General features: G+C 35.9%; 1 protein-coding gene across 3 annotated transcripts in view; it reads right to left on the minus strand.

Moving 5' to 3' along the window:
* SPAG16 (sperm associated antigen 16) overlaps positions 1-20529 on the minus strand; it is a 1059797-nt gene that overhangs the window by 862322 nt on the left and 176946 nt on the right. For all 3 annotated transcript variants that reach the window (XM_064373027.1, XM_064373029.1, XM_064373028.1), the window contains one exon: positions 17685-17812. In XM_064373027.1, the coding sequence (XP_064229097.1) occupies positions 17685-17812 (128 nt within the window). The remainder of the gene's footprint in view (positions 1-17684; positions 17813-20529) is intronic.

The raw sequence follows: 20529 nt of genomic DNA on the forward strand, positions 1-20529 counted from the left end.
GGTCTGGTTGGACAGTGGGTATAAACCAAATAGGGCAAGTTGAGGCAAGGCAGGACACTGCCTTACCCAGGAGGTGTGTGCACCTGGCCAGAGGACCAGGGGATCTCCCATTCTGGGACTTTGGTTCAGATACAGTGCTGCACCCAAGCCCTCTACAAGCCACAGAACAGGAGATCTTCACCAGGCTGAAAAGCCTCAGCGAGCTGCCTGAACAGGGCAGAACAGCAACACTGGCCAGCACCTCAGCTGTCAGCATAGATCTAGGCAGAAGCACCAGATGATGCCAAGAAAGCCAGAAAGCCGGCTGGATGGAGCTACCTGCCCCCCAGAAAGAGGGGAACTGAAAGCAGGGAAACAGGCCATATGGCAGGACTGGTCTCCCTCACATAAAACCTAGCAAGCTAAAAAACTCTCACTTCAGAGTTTCGCACCCAGAACATCAGTTAGAGAGCAACCAGGAACGATCAAGCTTGGCAGGGGGAAGGGCAGCCACCATTGCAGAAGCCAGCCTAATTTTCCTGCGTAAATAAAAAATGTAGGAGCTCCACTGAATCTGTGACAGTCCAGCAGCGCCTCTGGAGGGAAACAAAGGAAAGGCTGCCTCCCCAAATAGCTACCTGAGATCAAAGCTATATAAATCCAACAAGATGGGAAGAAACCAGTGCAAGAAGAATGAAACCATCAAAAACCAGAATGCCTCTCCCCCACCATGAGATCACAACTCCTCCCAGCAAGGGAACAAAGCTGGATGGAGAACAAATTTGACTAATTGACAGAAGCAGGCTTCAGAAGGTGGGTAATAACAAACTTCTCTGAGTTAAAGGAACATGTTTTAACCCAATGTAAAGAAACTATAAACCTTGAAAAAAGGTTAGATGAAATACTAACTACAATAACCAGCTTAGAGAAGAACATGAATGATTTGATGAAGTTGAAAAATACAGCACAAGAACTTCATGAAGCATACACAAGTTTCGATAGCCAAATAGATCAAGCAGAAGAAAGGATAACAGAGATTGAAGATCAACTCAATGAAATAAAATGAGAAGGCAAGAAAAGAGAACAAAGAGTGAAAAGAAATGAACAAAGCCTCCAAGAAACATGGGATTATGTGAAAAGACTTAATCTATGCTTGGTTGGTGTACCAGAAGATGACAGGGAGAATGAATCCAAGCTTGAAAACACTCTTCAGGATATTATCCAAGAGAACTTCCCCAACCTAGCAAGGCAGGCCAACATTCAAATCCAGGAAATACAAAGGACACCACAACGATACTCCTCTAGAAGAGCAAACCCAAAGCAAATAATCATCAGATTTACCAAGGTTGAAATGAAGGAAAAAGTACTAAGAGCAACCAGAGAGAAAGATCAGGTCACCCACAAAGGGAAGGCCATCAGACTCACAGCAGATCTCTCAGCAGAAACCCTACAAGCCAGAAGAGAGTGGGGGCCAATATTCAACATCCTTAAAGGAAAAAACTTCCAACCTAGAATTTCACATACAGCCAAACTAAGCTTCATAAGTGAAGGAGAAATAAAATCCTTTATGGACAAGTAATTGCTGAGAGATTTTGTCACTGACAGACCTGCCTACAAGAGCTCCTGAGGAAGCACTACACACAGAAAGGAAAAACCAGTACCAGCCACTGCAAAAAAAACAAATGGTAAAGACCAACAATGCAATGAAGAAACTACACCAACCAAAGGGCAAAATAACCAACCAGTAACAAAATGGCAGGATCAGATTCACACATAACAATACTAACATTAAATGTAAATGGATTAAATGCCCCAATCAAAAGACACAGACTAGCAAATTGGATAAAAAGCCAAGAACCATCAGTGTGCTGTATTCAGGAGACCCATCTCACGTGCAAAGACACACATAGACTCAAAATAAAGGGATCAAAGAAGATTTACCAAGCAAATGGAGAGCAAAAAAAAAGCAGGGGTGGCAATCATAGTTTCTCATAAAACGGACTTTAAACCAACAAAAATTAAAAGAGACAAAGAAGGGCATTACATAATGGTGAAAGGATCAACAGAACAACAAGAGCTAACTATTCTAATTATATATGCACCCAATATAGGAGTACCCAGATATATAAAGCAAGTCCTTAATGTCCTACAAAGAGACTTAGACTCCCACACAATAATAATGGGAGACTTTAACACTCCAGTGTCAATATTAGACAGATTAATGAGACAGAATATCAACAAGGAAATCCAGGACTTGAACTCAGATCTGCACCAAGCAAACTTAATAGACATTTATAGAACTCTCAACCCCAAATCCACAGAATATACATTCTTCTCAGCACCACATTGCACTTACTCTAAAATCAACCACATAATTGGAAGCAAATCACTCCTCAGCAAATGCAAAAGAATGAAAATCATAACAAACAGTCTCTCAGACCACAGTACAATCGAATTAGAAATCAGCATTAAGAAACTAACTCAAAACCACAAAACTTCATGGAAACTGAACAACTGACTTCTAAATGTTGACTGGATAAACAATGAAATGAAGGTGGAAATAAAGATGTTCTTTGAAACAAACAAGAATGAAGACACAATGTACCAGAATCTCTGGGACACATTTAAAGCGGTATCTAAAGGAAAATTCATAGAAATAAATGCCCACATGAGGAGCAAGGAAAGATCTAAAATCAACACCCTAGAATCAAAATTGAAAGAGCTAGCAATGCAAGATCAAACAAACTCAGAAGCTAGCAGAAGACAAGAAATAACTAAGATCAGAGCAGAACTGAAGAAGATAGAGACACAAAAATCACTTCAAAGAATCAACAAATCCAGGAGCTGGTTTTTTGAAAACATCAACAAAACAGATAGACCACTAGCCAGACTAATAAAAAAGAAAAGAGAGAAGAATCAAATAGATGCAATAATACACAATAAAGGGACATCACCACTGATTCCACAGAAATACAAACTACCATCAGAAATTACTACAAACAACTCTAAGTACACAAACCAGTAAATCTGGAAGAAATGGATAAATTCCTGGACACTTGCACACTTCCAAGACTAAACCAGGAAGAAGTTGATACCCTGAATAGACCAGTAACAAGGTTGGAAGTTGAGGCAACAATTAATAGCCTACCAACCAAAAAAAGTCCAGGTGCAGATGGGTTTATATCTGAATTCTACCAGACATATAAAGAGGAGCTGGTACCACTCCTTCTGAAACTATTCCAAACAATACAAAAAGAGGGAATCCTCCCCAAATCATTTTATGAGACCAATGTCATCCTGATACCAAAACTGGGCAGAAACTCAACAAAAAAAGAAAATTTCAGGCCGATATCCATGATGAACATCAACACAAAAATCTTCAAGAAAACACTGGCAAACCAAATGCAACAGCAAATCAAAAAGCTTATTCATCACGATCAAGTAGGCTTCATCCCAGAGATGCAAGGCTGGTTCAACATACGTGAGTCTGTAAATGTAATCCATCACATAAACGGAACCAAAGACAAAAATCACATGATTATCTCAATAGATACAGAGAAAGCCTTCAACAAATTTCAACAGCCTTTTATGCTAAAAACTCTCAATAAACTAGGTATCGATGCAACATATCACAAAATAATAAAAGCTATTTACGACAAACCCACATCCAATATCATACTGAATGGGCAAAAACTAGAAGCATTCCCTCTGAAATCTGGCACAAGACAAGAATGCCCTCTCTCACCACTCCTATTCAATAGATTGTTGGAAGTACTAGGCAGAGCAATCAGGAAAGAGAAAGAAATAAAGGGTATTCAATTAGGAAAAGAGGAAGTCATATTGTCTCTATTTGCAGATGACATGATTGTATATTTAAAAGACCCCATCATCTCAGCCCAAAATCTCCTGAAACTGATAAGCAACTTCAGCAAAGTCTCAGGATACAAAATCAATGTGCAGAAATCACAAGCACTCCTATATACCAATAACAGACAGAGAGCCAAATCAAAAGTGAACTCCCATTCATAATTGCTATGAAGAGAATAAAATACCTAGAAATACAACTAACAAAGGATGTAAAGGACCTCTTCAAGGAGAACTACAAACCACTGCTCAAGGAAATAAGAGAGGACACAAACAGATGAAAAAACATTTCATGCTCATGGTTGGGAAGAATCAATATTGTGAAAATGGTGATACTGCCCAAAGTAATTTATAGATTCAACACTATCACCATCAAGCTATCAATGACCTTCTCACAGAACTGGAAAAAACCACTTCAAACTTCATATGGAACCAAAAGAGAGCCCGCAGAGCCAAAACAATCCTAAGCAAAAAGAACAAAGCCGGAGACATCATGCTACCTGACTTCAAACTATACTACAAGGCCACAGTAATCAAAACAGCATGGGACTGGTACCAAAACAGAGACATAGACCAATGGAACAGAACAGAGGCCTCAGAAGCAACACGACACATCTACAACCATCTGATCTTTGACAAACCTGACAAAAACAAGCAATGGGGAAAGGGTTCCCTGTTTAATAAATGGTGTTTGGAAAACTGGCTAGCCATGTGCAGAAAGCAGAAACTGGACCCCTTCCTGACACCTTACACTAAAATTAACTCTAGATGGATTAAAGATCTAAACATTAGACCTAATACCATAAAAACTCTAGAAGAAAACCTAGTCAAAACCATTCAGGACATAGGCTTAGGCAAGGACTTCATGACTAAAACACCAAAAGCAATGGCAACAAAAGGCAAAATAGATAAATATGATCTATTTAAACTCCAGAGCTTCTGTACAGCAAAGGAAACAATCATTAGAGTGAACCAGCAACCAACAGAATGGTAAAACATTTTTGCAATCTACCCATCTGACAAAGGGCTAATATCCAGAATCCATAAAGAACTAAAACACATTTACAAGAAAAAAACAAACAAACCCATTGAAAAGTGGGCAAAAGCTATGAACAGACACTTTTCAAAAGAAGACATCTATGAGGCCAAAAAACATATGAAAAAATGCTCATCAAATCAAAACCACCTCACACCAGTTAGAATGGCAATCAAAAAACCAGGAGACAACAGATGCTGGTGAGGATGTGGAGAAATAGGGACACTTTTACACTGTTGGTGGGAGTGTAAATTAGTGCAACCATTGTGGAAGACAATGTGGCGATTCTTCAAGGACCTAGAAATAGAAATCCCATTTGACCCAGCAATTACTGGGTATATACCCAAAGAATTATAAATTTTTCTATTATAAAGACACATGTACATGTATGTTCATGGCGGCACTGTTTACAATAGCAAAGACTTGGAACCAGCCCAAATGTCCATCAATGACAAACTAGATAAAGAAAATGTGGCACATATATACCAGGGAATACTATGCAGCCATAAAAAACAATGAGTTCGTGTCCTTCATAGGGACATGGATGAATCTGGAAACCATCCTCAGCAAACTGACACAAGAACAAAAAACCAAACACCAACGCCGCATGTTCTCACTCATAGGAGAGTGTTGAACAATGAGAACACGTGGACATAGGGAGGGGAGCATTACACACTGGGGTATGTTGTGAGGGGTAGAGGAGGGACAGCTTCAGGTGGGGAGGATGGAGATGGATAACATGGGGAGAAATACCAGATATAGGTGATGGGGGGATGAAGGCAGCAAACCACCTTGCCATGTATGTACCTATGCAACAATCATACATGATCTGCACATGTACCCCAGAACCTGAAGTACAATAAGAAAAAAGAAAAGAAAAAAATGTATGTAATTCTTAAATAACTTTGGTTAATAGCCTAAGACATCATTTGATTTGGACTAATTCAGTCTCTAAATTTTCTAATTAACAATTTTCAGGGATTTTTTTCTTGTTGGCTTTTTAAAAAAGAAAAGTAAATAGCAATATTACTAGCAGTAAAAATTAAAATCAATAAAATTAATTTTCTATGATAACTAAGCTTTAGTATATAGTAAGTCCAATATCTATTTTTAATATCTAGAAAAACATTGCAAATACATGTACATTCTCTACCTAGCACAAAAAGGAAAAGTATACTCTATTGCCATGTATTAAACAACTAGATTTAAATGTACTACAACATTCTGCACAAAAGGGGAAAAGCTGTCAAAATTATCACTAAGAAATTACGGTAGTCATTTCTCAATCCCTATGTTTAGAAACACAAAGCAGGTCTTAAGATATACTTATTCAGCTTCCTCTGAAAAGAATTGTTGGCATTATCATGTCAGTTCCTGACAACGTTTTACATAAGAAAATATTAGCAAGAAAAGCTAGAAAATTTTAGAAATAGATGTATATAAATATATTTTTTATTTTTATTTTTATTTTTATTTTTTTACCAAGTGCTAAGTTGTTTCGGTTTCCTTAAGCATAAATGTAAAACAAATGCAGGTAAATTCTTTCTATTCCTAGATCACAATTTCTCAGGCAGTTAATATTATCATCTTAATAAATGTTCACTATTATTATTAAAGCAAGAAAAATGATACCTAACATCACCAATTTGTTAGACTTCTTGAGAAGTTGTAACTATTCGCCCAATTTAACATAATAAAATAAAAGTTATAAAATTTGTCAATGGCATCTACAAGAATTGTTGCAGATACAAGTTACCTTAAAATATTTAGTCTAGAACTCCCTATTGAGATCAGAAATGTGCAGTCTATGGCCATTCCACAATGAACATGCCCTATCTCGTCAAAACTTGGAAGCTAACCAGGGTTAAACCTGGTGAGTACTTGGATGGAAGATTAGAAATATACAGGTACCTTTTCTCCTGTGGGAAAGGTCTCTCCCCTAATCAAGAATTACTCATGTGTTTGTATACTATAAAACATATATCTCATTACCCTTGACCTACACTGTTTCAACTTTCTTATCCCTTTCCTGATATTGCTCTGATGTGATTAGGAGCTAGAGCTGTTTGGAAAGTAGGAGACCCAAATCCTTCCATGGTCACCTTTTAATTCCTTCTAAAGAAAATATGCAAAAAGAACTCTCGGTAAATGCAAACTAGTTAATCTCTGCTCTCAAATGTGACAGCTAGACTCCTTGGACCTATGACCTAGAACCCCCTTTAAGGCCTAAAATAACATTAGTCCTCTTCCCTCCTTTTCTTCCAGGCCCACAGTCAATAATTGGATCTCTATGTTGTACTAGTGTAATGATAAAAAGAAGCACAGAAATAAATCGCTCTCCCACTCACCATTTTATTCCTAATGTTTAGAACACAAGGTAGGACTTGAGTATACAACTATTGAGTGAACAAGGAAAACCAAGAGGAAAAAATTGTGTTTTCTTCAATTTAAGACCACTTTTCTCCTCTCACATAAAGTTCCAAGTTTTAGCAATATGACCTAATTATATTCTTGGCCTTAACCAAATCAATTGTCTTTCTCCTATTCGTGGTCTTATTGGAAAAGGGAGGAGATTTTGACTACCTTTTACTCCATATCTATGACATTCTTATATCAAATGTACCTGAAATGCCTAATTTTCTTCTCATATAGTCTTCATCATTTGAAAAGTCCTAAGCCCATGGTTCAATCCAGAATACACAATATACTCTAAATTTATATTTGATACTGGGTTTTCCCACAAAAGCATTCTGTGGGTTTGTCAGGTGTATTCTCACCCACTAAGTGGAGAATGATGTGAAATACAGCTGTCAAGAGAATCTGATTGGACAGTTAAAGGCTAGAACTGGGAGATTATGGAGTAAAAACTCAGGTGTCAGTTTAGCAAGCTCAAGTTTAAAGGTTAATTGGCTGTCGAAATTCAGAATCAAGAAGGCCAAATAGATGAGGAAAAAGCAGAAGATTCAAGAATCTGGTGAAAGTCTTAGGAATACTTAAGAAACCAGATGTCTGGAAACCGGGAGGAGAAAGTCCGTATGAGAAGTGGGGTATGACTATTGAGAAAACAGAAAAGCAAGAGTAAGAAACCTAGGAATTTGAGCAAATAAGGCATACTGAAAAAAAAGGGGGCCTCTTTTGTGCTTTCTGAAAAGTGTGAGAGAATTGGGTCATGAGCACATGACAGAAGTAACTCTAATTATTATAAGAGTAGTGTTTGTAGCTTCCCTATATGCACAGAGAATGCCAGTTATGGCTATGACAATGAGTAGGAAAAATAGACCACAGGCATTCATAGATAATTCTTGATATTCAAGCTAAAAAAATTTTAAAAGATTAAAAGACAGGGTGACATTTGGTGATACCTAGGTTATAAGTAGATAACATACAGTATTTTGAAAAACCTAGCTATAGAACTATAAACACTCACAATAACTTTACTGAAGTCATTCATTCATTTTTTCAACACATACTAAAGTACTTCCTAGCTGTCAGGGAGTATTCATAATGACAATATATAATCTGTGCCCTCAAGAGTCCTTATTGGGGGGTTGGGAGACATAGACACAAAAATTAATCATTGGGAATCAATAGGTTCTGTTCTATGTGCCCCTATATTATGCATTTTCTATGTTATATACCTAGTATCAAGAGAACAGAAAGGAGCTCTAGTTTAGTATAGAAACATACTTCAGGTTCCTTGAGTATTTACAAATTAAAAAAAAGAAATAACATGTATAACGGTCAAAGGAACACGAGCCAATGCATGAACACATGAAGGGATTTCACTGAATACAGAGCATAAGGGGTGCAGAGGTAATGGACACAATAGAACTAGAAAAAAATGGGTTAGAGCTACATAGAGAAGAGCCAAATGTGTCTTAAGGGCTTGGAAAATAAAGATTTACAGCAGAAATATGATATTGGATCTTTATTTTAGAAATACTACTATGATGGCAGTAGTGAGGATAAATTCCAGTTGGAGGAGTGACTGAAAAAAGACCAGCAGGAAGCAGTTGGGGAAGCATAAGTAACAGATGATGGTCTTCAACAGACGGGAATGACTGAACAACTCATTTTGGACATAAAATACACAGGCTTAAGTGATCAATTCCATGTGATAAATAAGTGGTAAGGAGGATGTTAAAAAGATTCACAGTCATCTTAGGTGACCATATCAATGATAATAACGTGAAATAAAATGGGAGAAAGTTGGTGAGCATGGAGAGGAGGAAAATGATGGAAAAGGAGAACTGGTATTGAGACCTGCTAAATTTGAGGTACTCACAAGATATCCAAGTTGAAATGTCCTATTTCATGAGGTACTCTGAATTAATAGTCATTGTACCTTGGGATAACATCAGTAATTTAAAAGTTTAAATCGGAGCATCAATATTGTTATATATGTTGGGTCTAATAAATCTAAACAGTTTTATTACTTTCTATTAGACTATAAAAGCACTTTTACTATGAAAAATTTAATGATACAAACTAATATGACAATATCATTCTAGTCATGGCCCTATAAGAAATTGTAAAAATTGGTTTTATATTTAGATCTATGACACAAGCACTGATGTTTACAATTCATTCATCACAAAAATAAATAAATAAGTGAATTATGGGATACTATTCCACATGCATTGGTTTCACCTCAACTTGCCCAGACATTGGCAAGTGGTAATTACTACTGCCATTATTTGATGGGTGCTTCACCTAAATCAAAAGTACTGATTGCTCATACTTCACCAGGTTAAACAGAATAATAAGTATATGTGTGAATATAATATAGTTTGAAATACTAAATAAATTTTCAAAGAGAATTAGAGATACATTTGTACTTGTTCTAAACCATCTTCTCTGACATTCTGCATTACAAAGATTAATCTTTGCTTTGAACTTGCATTTCCCCGTCTATTACACAGTATATAATCAGAATTACCAGTATGTAGCTAAGGAGGAAGCTGAATGGAAAGATGCTTTCTATATTTATTAGAATATTCTTAATGTATTGTCAGTCCATGGAAATAGACCTGCCTTTCCATAAAAATACACTCCAGAAAAAGTTTCATGTGAAAATGGAATGTCTTAATTTTTTTCAAAAACTGGAACTATGTCCTAAGGCAAAAAAGCATAGTTTCATTTTTTACCAACCATAGTTAAAGGATGGGATTTTACATGTTGTTGGCACTACACATAATTGCTATATATAATTATAGTATGTCCAGCAATGCCTTCTTGTAGGTCACTGTGGTTATTACTATAGATCTAGATAATTAAAAGACAATTAAAAATGTTTATGGTCCCAGAAGGGCAACTGTCAGACTATCACTGAGTCTATGAAACACTGGAATTGAAAATGCTTTGTGCATCATCTGTGACCAATGATAAAGCCTTTCCATAATTTTAGCTGTGAGTTGACCAAGAAAAACAAGGCAGAACACCTTCTGGAAGATGACAGCTGCTCAAAAAACCCAGTGTCTAAACAAACTCACTTTAAAGTTGAAGACAGACACACGAAATGACTCTAAAGACAATCTGAAATAAATTGAAAATCGAATCTACTAATTAGATAATGTATCTATTCATAGAACACACCCCCCCCCAAAATAAATAGCTCATTAAAATGGATGTTTACATTTGCTGCATATTGTACACCTTTCTTCTTAAAATTTAATGGCATAAATATCATTAATTAATGGAAGCTAGCTGAATACCTTAGTACTTTGATAGTAAACTATAAAACCAGCAGAATGTATCTTTATACTATAGAAAATATTTTAAATTATTCTGTATACTATTTATAAATAATGATCACAAGTGTTTTAATTGTATGTAATTATCTCCTTCCTAAGATGAGTTTTCTTGAAGCTTAATGGAGTATAAGTTCTTTCCCTTAGAAATGCAAAATTTAAATACAGGCTTTGCTCTAATAGATTGTTTTTTTCAAGGAGATATAAACATAAAAATTATAATTTAAGCTTATTTTAAATATCCATTGGGAAATATAAATATAATTATTTTAAAGATAATATTTAATTTCAAAACTCACATTTTAAAATATAATACTTTCTTTAAAACATATAATTTAATTATATAGTTTATATATGGATATATATAATTAAGTACTTAAGCTTTATATTGACTCAAGTCCAAAACTTACATCTCTATAATGCCCATATTTTCACAGTTAAAGCTACTTAGTAACTTTATTTTTGGTGTCTGTTTCAATTAAAATACATGGAATAGTACTGACATGAACCTGTTTGCTAGGCAGCACACACAGTTGTGAACATTGTTCACAGCACAGTCTAAGGTGTCCTATATATATCTAAGTTTACTTAGAAGTTTAATAACCATCAATCACTTAACATGTCAAATCTGTCCAAACCTGTTCCTTCCTTAGTCTTCCCCATATAAATTAGTGTTCACTTGATTCTTCATGTTCCCCAAGCAAAAAACTTGGAATCATTCTTAAATTCTTTCTTTCACTCCACAACCAGCCCATCAGAAAATCCTGTTGACTCTCCTATCAAAAAAAGGAAAATCTGACTGCTTGTTAACCTCTATATCACTGTCATCTTAGTCCAGGAAACCTTATAATATTCTCAGATTACTGATACTGCTAACTAGTCTACACTTTTCTATTCTTATCCCCTATAACAATATAATTCCCTCACAGCAGTTATAGAGACCTTGTTTTTATGTAAATCAGATTGCGTAATTCTTCTTTTCAAAATCCCCTAATATAATATCTTCCTAACATTCTAAGATTAAAATTCAAAGCCCTCTTTACTATGATTTATAAGGCCCTAAGACACAGCTTCTTTGATCCCCAAGTACCTAACTTTATATCCCCCACCTCCCCGCCATTCTCCAAGCTCACTTATTCTGTCCATGCTGGACCCCTTGCTGTTCCCTCAATATTTGGGACATGCTCCCACCTCAAGGGCTTTGCATTTGCTCTTCCCTCTGACTCTATAATTTTCTTCCTAGTGTTCCGCATGTCTCACTTTATCACCTGCTTCAGGTTTCCCTTACATATCACTTTCTCAAAAAAAAGTCCTGGCCACTCTCCTTAAAACTGAATTCATCCTACACTCGGTTTCTCTCTATCTCACTTTATGTTTTCCTATAGCATTTATGGCCATCAAATACAATATGTGTTCACTATTGGCTTATTAACTGTTCCCTCAATCAATGTAATCTCCCTCAGAATATGCTTCTGTCTAGTTGGTTAACTGCCCAGAATAGTGCCTGATAGTGTTCAATAACATTTTGCTGTATGAATGAGTGAATGTGAAAAATCTCTTCAATCTTTTTATTTTTAAAATTCATTTATCATATGTAGTCTAAAATCTAATTTCATAAAAAATAGCACATTCGTCTGGAAAATTAAAGCTTGATACAATTTGGAGAACTCTACAAGCAACAAATGATTTGGGGAACTGTGCTTCTTCTTCCTTTTTTTTTTAGACAGAGTCTTGCACTGTCACATGGGCTGGAGTGCAGTGGCACAGTCTCAGCTTACTGCAACCTCCGTCTTCTAGATTCATGCAATTCTCCTGCCTCCTCCACATCCAAGGCCAAGCCAGGCCCAAGCCAAGCCAGCTGGGATTACAGGCACACACCACCACACCCAGCTAAATTTTTGTACTTTTAGTAGAGATGGGGTTTCACTATGTTAGCCAGACTGGTCTCAAACTCCTGACCTTGTGATCCGCCTGCCTCAACCTCCCAAAGTGCTGAGATTACAGGTGTGAACCACTGTGCTCACTGTGCCCAGCCGGAACCATGCATCTTCTATCACATGGCTTAGAACTTTCAAAGTCAACAGTGAATCCCACTGGAAGTCTTAGGGGTTAGGTCTGGAAGTGGTATGCACCACCTTTGGTCATTTTTAGACACATGGCCAAATTCCCAAATTCAATTCCAAATTAAAGATAAAATCTCCCAATGGGCTCAGAGAAGAGGAAACTGAATTGGTGAGCATCTACCTGTCTCTGCCACACATAAACTAGGACAACACTGCATGCCTTCTGAGAACCATGAATGAAATAGAGTAGAATAAAGGGACTGAACATGACTAAGGGAGTGAGAAGTAAAGTATTAGCTACATTTTTCAGGCATTGCCTCTCTGAGGAGGTAACATTTGAGCTAAGAGAGGTAAGAATGAGCTAGACATACAAACATTGGAGAAGTAATACTGGGAGTCCATGGAGAAGGTAGTGGAAAGACCTTGGAGTAGGAATAAGTGTGGCATGTTTGCAGAATAGTGAGAAGACTGGTGTAGTTGAGGAGACAGGGCAAGGGAGAGTGGGAGAGCATGCGGCCAAAGAGGTAGGCAAGAGTCTCATCTTGCAAAGGCCACACAGTAAGAAGTTTGGATTTTATTTTTTAAACAAGGGGAAGACATCATTGTATTTAAAGCGGGAAAGACATCATTGTATTTAAAGCGGGAAATCTCATGATCTGATTTACATTTTTAAAATGTGCTTGGCTATTGTGACATGAGTGGAATTATTGTGGAGTAAGACAAGGTAAACTAGGAGGCTTTTGCAAGAGCATGAGAAATCACCATAGTAATACAGATAGAAAGAAGTGGGAAAAAATTAAATATATTCTGGAGGAAACGCCTATCAGGCTTTCTGGTAGATTTAATGGTGGGAATTGCAGGGTGAGAGAATGATGAATTAAAATGACTCCCAGGCTTTTAGCTTGAGTAAATTCACACAGATTTGGTACTTCTGCAAAAATGGGGAAGATAAGGAGAAGATTAGGTCTTCTGGGGGAAAACCAGAGTTATTTTTTGGACAGATGAAACTCTAGAGAAACCTACTAGATATTAAAGTTCGGGAGAGACATTATGGTAGAGATACCACCATATGAAAAGTATTTAAAGCCAAAGAATGGAAGAGGCCACCCGAAAAAGTGAAAAGATTAAGCTATAAAGTTGAGTCTAGGGCCAACCTGTCAACCAGAAATCTGGCCAGAGAGGAGCAGCTCACTGAAGATGCTGAGAGGGATATAAGCCTGGGAGTTAGCAGGAAAACTAGGATCATGCAAATAATAGGAGTCAGGAGAGGAAAAGTAGGAGTGGTCAGTTGTACTGACTGCAGCTCAGAGGTGAAGAAAATGAGAACTGGTGAGTGACTGCTGGTGGTGGACATGGCGAGTGGCTAATGACTGGCAAGAACAGTTTCAGGAGCGGAAAGGAAGAGAACCCCATGGCAGGGGAGAATGCGAAGGGCAAGTGGAGGCTGTTAGTTCACTTTGCACTCACTTTTGTCAACCTCCTTAGAGACAGTGAGCAGGATATGAGGAAAGAGCATTGGTTTGATGGGGAGTTCTCTGGATAAGAAAAAAAAATTTTTTTAAACAACTTGGCCAAAATGGTGAAACCCCGTCTCTACTGAAAATACAAAAATTAGCCACATGTGGTGGCAGGCACCTGTAGTCCCAGCTACTCAAGAGGCTGAGGCAGGAGAATCCCTTGAACCTGGGAGGCAGTGGCTGCAGTGAGCTGAGATCATGCCACTGCACTCCAGCCTGGGCAATAGAGCAAGACTCTCTCTCAAAAAAACAAAACAAACAAACAACCAGTGGTAGTCACTGGAAGATATGTTCTAGACTGATGGGAAGCATCCTTTAAGAGTAGAAGAAAGACATCTACCTAAATCAGAACTTAAAAACTCTCTTAACTAATTTAATTTAAAATCTTTCTGGTTCTTTGACTTATGAAACTATACTCTATAGAAATGCAAATTAGTAAGACATCAGTGATTTTTAAATTACCTGGATTTTAATATGCATTTATTTTATTATGACCTTGTTAGGATAACATTATAAAAATACATTTTGATAAATCTGTTTTTCCAGAGAAAAATTATATAATTATTCTGCACTTAAATGCAATCTAACTACTTACTTTAATATTTAAGTTTATAGCAATTATCCTAGGTCATGTTTTTCATGTATTTTGCTCAAATCATAGGTCACACAGTTGTGTATTACTGGCAAAATTGTATGCCCAACTATAAAAACAGAGATTATTTTTTATCATATTTATTTAAAATAATGTGTGGCTTGTTCACTATTTTGTAGTTTGCCTTTGGGTTAACCAAATCTGACACAAATTCTTTCTTTGTGATTCACAAGGTGTCTGAGTCTCTCGTGTATATGTGTGACAGAGAAAGAGAAATGAGAGACAGAGAAAACAATAATAACTGCCTTACAGAAATATAAAGGTCAGAGATAGTGTGTGCATACAGCAGCTGAATCCTGGCATTTATAGAGGCTTAGTAAAGCACTGTTATTGATATTATTTCCATTGCCATTGTCATTACTCTTATTGCTATATTTTTGAAGTTAGGGAACCTATACACTATAGCTGAAGAACTTTCTTTCCACTGATGGTAAATGACAAACAAAAACAAATTTAAAAACACATAGTCCCCAAACTAAAAACAAAACAAAACAAGAACTTTCTTTTTCCTTAAAGAGATATATACAATTGGGTCAATAAACACTGTACTGTAGACTTATTAAGTACTAATTTTTGTATGTGTATGTTTGTATGGGGGTGGTATTTGGTTTGAAAATTAAGAACACAGATTATGAAACTATTTGAGAAACACTAAAAATTTTAAATTGAATTTTATATTATGGCCAGCTAAGGATTGGCAGTACAGAATGAGAGTATAGAGAAAGAAGTAGCAGAATAAACTACTACTTTTGCCATGTGTTTGGGAGACACAAACACACACAGCAAAAAAAGAAATAGCACAATAAGGAAGCGGATGAGACCAATTGGAAATGAAGTACACAGCAAAAAATGTCCCAAATAAGTAAGTTGTTCCAAAGTCACAACTTAATCTTCCACTGAGGTATGTTACCCTAAGAGACTAGTAATTATTTTTCTATTACCAATTTATTTTTCTACTAATTAACTAATAATGCTACAGCCTTCCCTCCTAATAGGCATTTAACTAGTGAAGATTGTTACAAAAAAAAAAAAAATTCCTTGGGTTGCAATAGTAGTAATCAGGACAGCTGTCTTTCCGAAGGCTGGAAATATATTAAGCCAAAATCCATATTTTGCCTTTGACTACGAGCTAAATGTTTCCCTCCGTTTCTTCTCCACATTTTCACTTAATAGAAGCTTTTATTTAACCACCACTTAACTGCTGTATTGACCAACACATTCCATTATCTCCATAAAATACACAAGCTGCACTCACTGAACCCCAACTGTTCAGAGCTCTCCAATCACACACCAGTAGGCCAGCGCTGGCTACTCCCATCAGTCAAGGTTCATGATTCAGGGTTCACAGGAGTTTGGTCCTAAACCTGTTTATAAGCCAGTTGTGTTTGCTATTGTAGTATAATTAAACATTAGTTAAGGTGATGAAATATTAGAATGATAAACAGATTTGCTGTCAATGAAAATTAAATTAATGTTATAAAAAGGTGGGGAGATCATCTGAAGTTGTCTGAAGTTCTTATTTTAGATTTAAAAAATTACAAATTGAAAATGTAGAATATGTATTTTTGGCCTGGCTTAGGTAAGAAATATTGTGTAGAATTCCAATCAATAGATATTTAAGAAAATGTCATGACCTTACATCAAAAGACTGGCATATGAATGTACAGTCACTTGTTTTACATTGAAATAGAACATTAAGGTATAAATGTATCATTTTTATGGTTCCCTTTACAAACAGACCTTTTCAATTCATTCATCTACTACTTTAGGTCATGACAGATGTATTCATATGTGCTATGCTCTTATGAAATATACCATAGACAATATACTTGATACCAGGAAATAATCAAACAAATGGAGTTTAGGAAGTAGATTGCACAGACCATATGGTCATCAAGAGCAGAGGAGGCTTTGCAAATGAAAAAAAAATACCCCAAGTAAAATATATGTGTTAAAGAGTAGTTAATGTCTCTTCTGAGTCATTAGTCCTCCTTAAGTATAATAGGAGCAATTACAAAACAAATGCCATATATTTTTGTACAAGTCTTAGATTTCTTGAAGAACAATTACATAAATTTGAGACTCTATGACCGAATACAAGAAAATGTCACTTATATAAACTAAACCAATTTTGTTGATAATCATGGATATATGAATGATAAATATAAATGATATATCCATGATTATCAACAAAAGCTGACCATTTAATGAAATGTAAATGGACCATGGAATTAAAAGGTTTATATAAGCATATTTTCCAAGGAAATATTTTTTAATTTTGAATAAAAATACTATCCATTTTATAAGATTTAAAATAAAAATTTTATGAATATAAATATGCAGGTTCATAAAACAATTTATCTCAATAAATGTTGAGTAACACTAAGTTTCATCTTTAAACCTATGTGATTATAGTTCACCAAATTATGGTCCTCATAACAAACAAGTAAAAAGGATTTATTAATGGGGGAAAAGTACATTGGTAAAATTGGTAAGTAAAATAAACAAATGAATTGCATAGTTGCTGAGATCCTATCTTCAAAGTAATCCTAGAAACTTCTCTAAAAATGATTTGTGAATTTTTACTCCAACCTCTACAATAAAACACACAATAGTGCACTTAGTCTGCACTGCCACCAAGTGCTTAAACCAATTACTTTTAAGACTCTTAGAGCAGCTATAAGCAGATTCTTTCACTGTTATGAGTAGCAATTTTGAAAGGCTAAAAGCAAACCATTTCGACCATGAATGGCTATAAGAGCACCAAAATTTTGACATGAAAATAAAATCTCAAAAGTATTAATAAAACATCAAAAATCATACCAGCTCACTGGAAGTTCATGAAGTCTAAAAATGTTTTTCAACTTGTAGTCAAATTTTGCTGGAGAAAGATTTTCTTTACAAACATTCAGGTTTGGATTTGGTTGCATATCTATGGGAAATTCTGAATCCTAGAGAAAAAAAATTAAACAAGAGCTCTGAGTTAAATATCCAAATCACTGCACATGTTGATCCTCTTATTTAATATTAAGGGACAACATAAACATAATAATTATATTTGTCCAGAATTTATATTAAGTCCTTCATTTCCAATTTTAGTTTTGAGAAAATATTTAAAAAGATAAAATTTTAAATAAGGCAAATACCAATTTATATAACCAATTTCAATTCTAAGCCACATGCTACATGATAAAAATTATTTGAAAATACTCCCTATTTGAATTCTAATGAAGCACAATATAGCATTGTCATATATTTTTGGTTGTCTTTTTTTAAATAAGCTTTCCAGGTCCAACAGTAATGTCACCAGTCAAAAGTCTATGATAATTCTTATACCCCTTTTGTCCCCTATAAATGGCAGACTAAAAACACTTTCATTGGGTAACAAAGTTAACATTTGCGAATTGATTGATTATGGTTCTCTTTTTAAATCTAAGGACACAGGGCTAATTTAAAACCATTTACTTAAGGTAAACCATGTCTATTAATCCTTTCAAATCACGTACATTAGAATCCACATCTGTCATTTGTTGATCACCTCCCTCTCCACCAAGCAAACCATAGCTAAAGATCAAAGAGCGTTTTCAGTCCATGAGAAAGTAGTCTTTCCTCAGTGGAAAAAGGACATGCTACAAATAAGCACTGAGCACATAATGATGGATAGAGTAATTGCTTAACTCTACTCAAAAAAGGAAGTTATGAATCCCCTTACAGCTAATTCTTTAAAATTGCTCTGAGAGAAGGCTCACATTGTGAATTTTTGCACCCATTTATTTATTCAAAAATTTTTTATCTCAAACATTATTTTACACATGAAAATCTTTTTTTGCTTTTGTTGCCCAGGCTGGAGTGCCATGGCACAATCTCGGCTCACTGTAACCTCCACCTCCCGGATTCAAGCGATTCTCCTGCCTCAGACACCTGAGTAGCTGGGACTACAGCCACGTGCCACCATACCCGGCTAGTTTTTTGTATTTTTAGTAGAGATGGGATTTCACCATGATAGCCAGGATGGTATCCATCTCCTGACCTCATGATCAACCTGCCTCAGCCTCCCAACATGCTGGGATAACAGGCGTGAGCCACCGTGCATGGCTGGCATGAAAATCTATCAGTGACCAAAGCAGATAAAAAATCTTGCCCTTATGGGGATTATATTCTAGTAGATTCTTTAATAAATTCTCAGAGCTGAAAAAATGATAAAGCCAATTTTCAAATATAAAATCATATATATTTTTTTCTTTTCTTTTCTTTTCTTTTTAGATGGAGTCTCTCTCTGTCACCCAGGCCGGAGTGCAGAGGCGCGATCTCAGCTCACTGCAACCTCTACATCCCAGGTTTAAGTGATTCTCCTGCCTCAGGCTCCCAAGTAGCTGGGATTACAGGCACCCACCACCACACCTGGCTAATTTTTTAAATTTTTAGTACAGACGGGGTTTCACCAAGTCATCTTCAATATTCTCCTGGGATACTGATTGAAGCTGACTTGATTTTAATATAATCTTACCTCTCTGAATCCCAGTTTCATAATCAGTTAACTGTTGGCTATCTCTGTATGTCCCAGTACCAATAATAAAATAAGTTATTGCTTCATGGGCCAGTTGGAATTAAATATAGTCTTATATTTAAAAAATGGAAGATCTGTGCTTGGCCTGTTTCACTTAACATAATAGCTTTCTGTTTCATCCATGTTGCTGCAAATGACAGGATTTCATTCTTTTTTATGGCCAAATATTATTCCATTATATATACGTACCACATTTTCTGTTTTCACTCATCCATTCATGGGCACTTAGGTTGATTCCATATGTCAGCTATTATGTATAGTGCTGCATTAAACATAAGAATGCAGACATCTCTTTATTATATCAAGTGAAATATGCCAAGCATAGAAATACAAATATTGCATGTTCTCACTCATATGTGGTAGCTAAAAAAGTGGATCTAAGAAGATAGAGAATAGATTGGTGGTTACCGGAGGCTGAAAAGCTCAATGGAGAAGGAAAGATGAAGAGAAGTTGAATAATGGGTACATTTAAATACATGGTTTGATAGAAGAAATAAGACCTAGTGTTCTGTAGATCAGGAGGGTGACTATAGTTTACAATAATCTATAGTACATTTCAAAATAGCTGGAAGAGAATAATTCAAATATTTCTAACATAAAGAAAACACAAACATTTAAAGTGATCGGTTCCTCAGTGAAGGAAGGAAAGGAAAGGAAGGGAAGGGGAGGGGAAGGGAGTGGAAGAGAAGGGAGGGGAGGGGAGGGAAAGAAAAAGAAAAATATTTCACTAACTCTAACAGCAATCAGATATAAATAACTACTAGAACACTAATAAGAAACGTGTTAAGCCTAAGGAAAGAAATTACACTTTATTCAGAGGTATAAAGCAAGGTCTTATTAATATAGATAGTCCATGGACTCAGAAAGTCTGCTGATAAACTTCTGAAGAAGTTCAATTTAAATATTCAATGCAAGTCAAAATACCAATGTGAATCTTAGAGCAAGCTTATCTCTTGCAGTAGCTAGTATTGCTTACACTGATCAATGCTATTGGGAAACGATGATAATCCATCACTGACCATTTAAATTAATTTTTAAAAAGAAAAAGTTAAACGATATGTTAAGATAGCTATTTTTAAAATAAACACCCTGTTAAAACAG

Source organism: Aotus nancymaae, unplaced genomic scaffold (genome assembly GCF_030222135.1).
Source record: "Aotus nancymaae isolate 86718 unplaced genomic scaffold, 86718_ANA_hifiasm-v0.15.2.pri h1tg000008l, whole genome shotgun sequence".
Classification (NCBI taxonomy): domain Eukaryota; kingdom Metazoa; phylum Chordata; class Mammalia; order Primates; family Aotidae; genus Aotus; species Aotus nancymaae.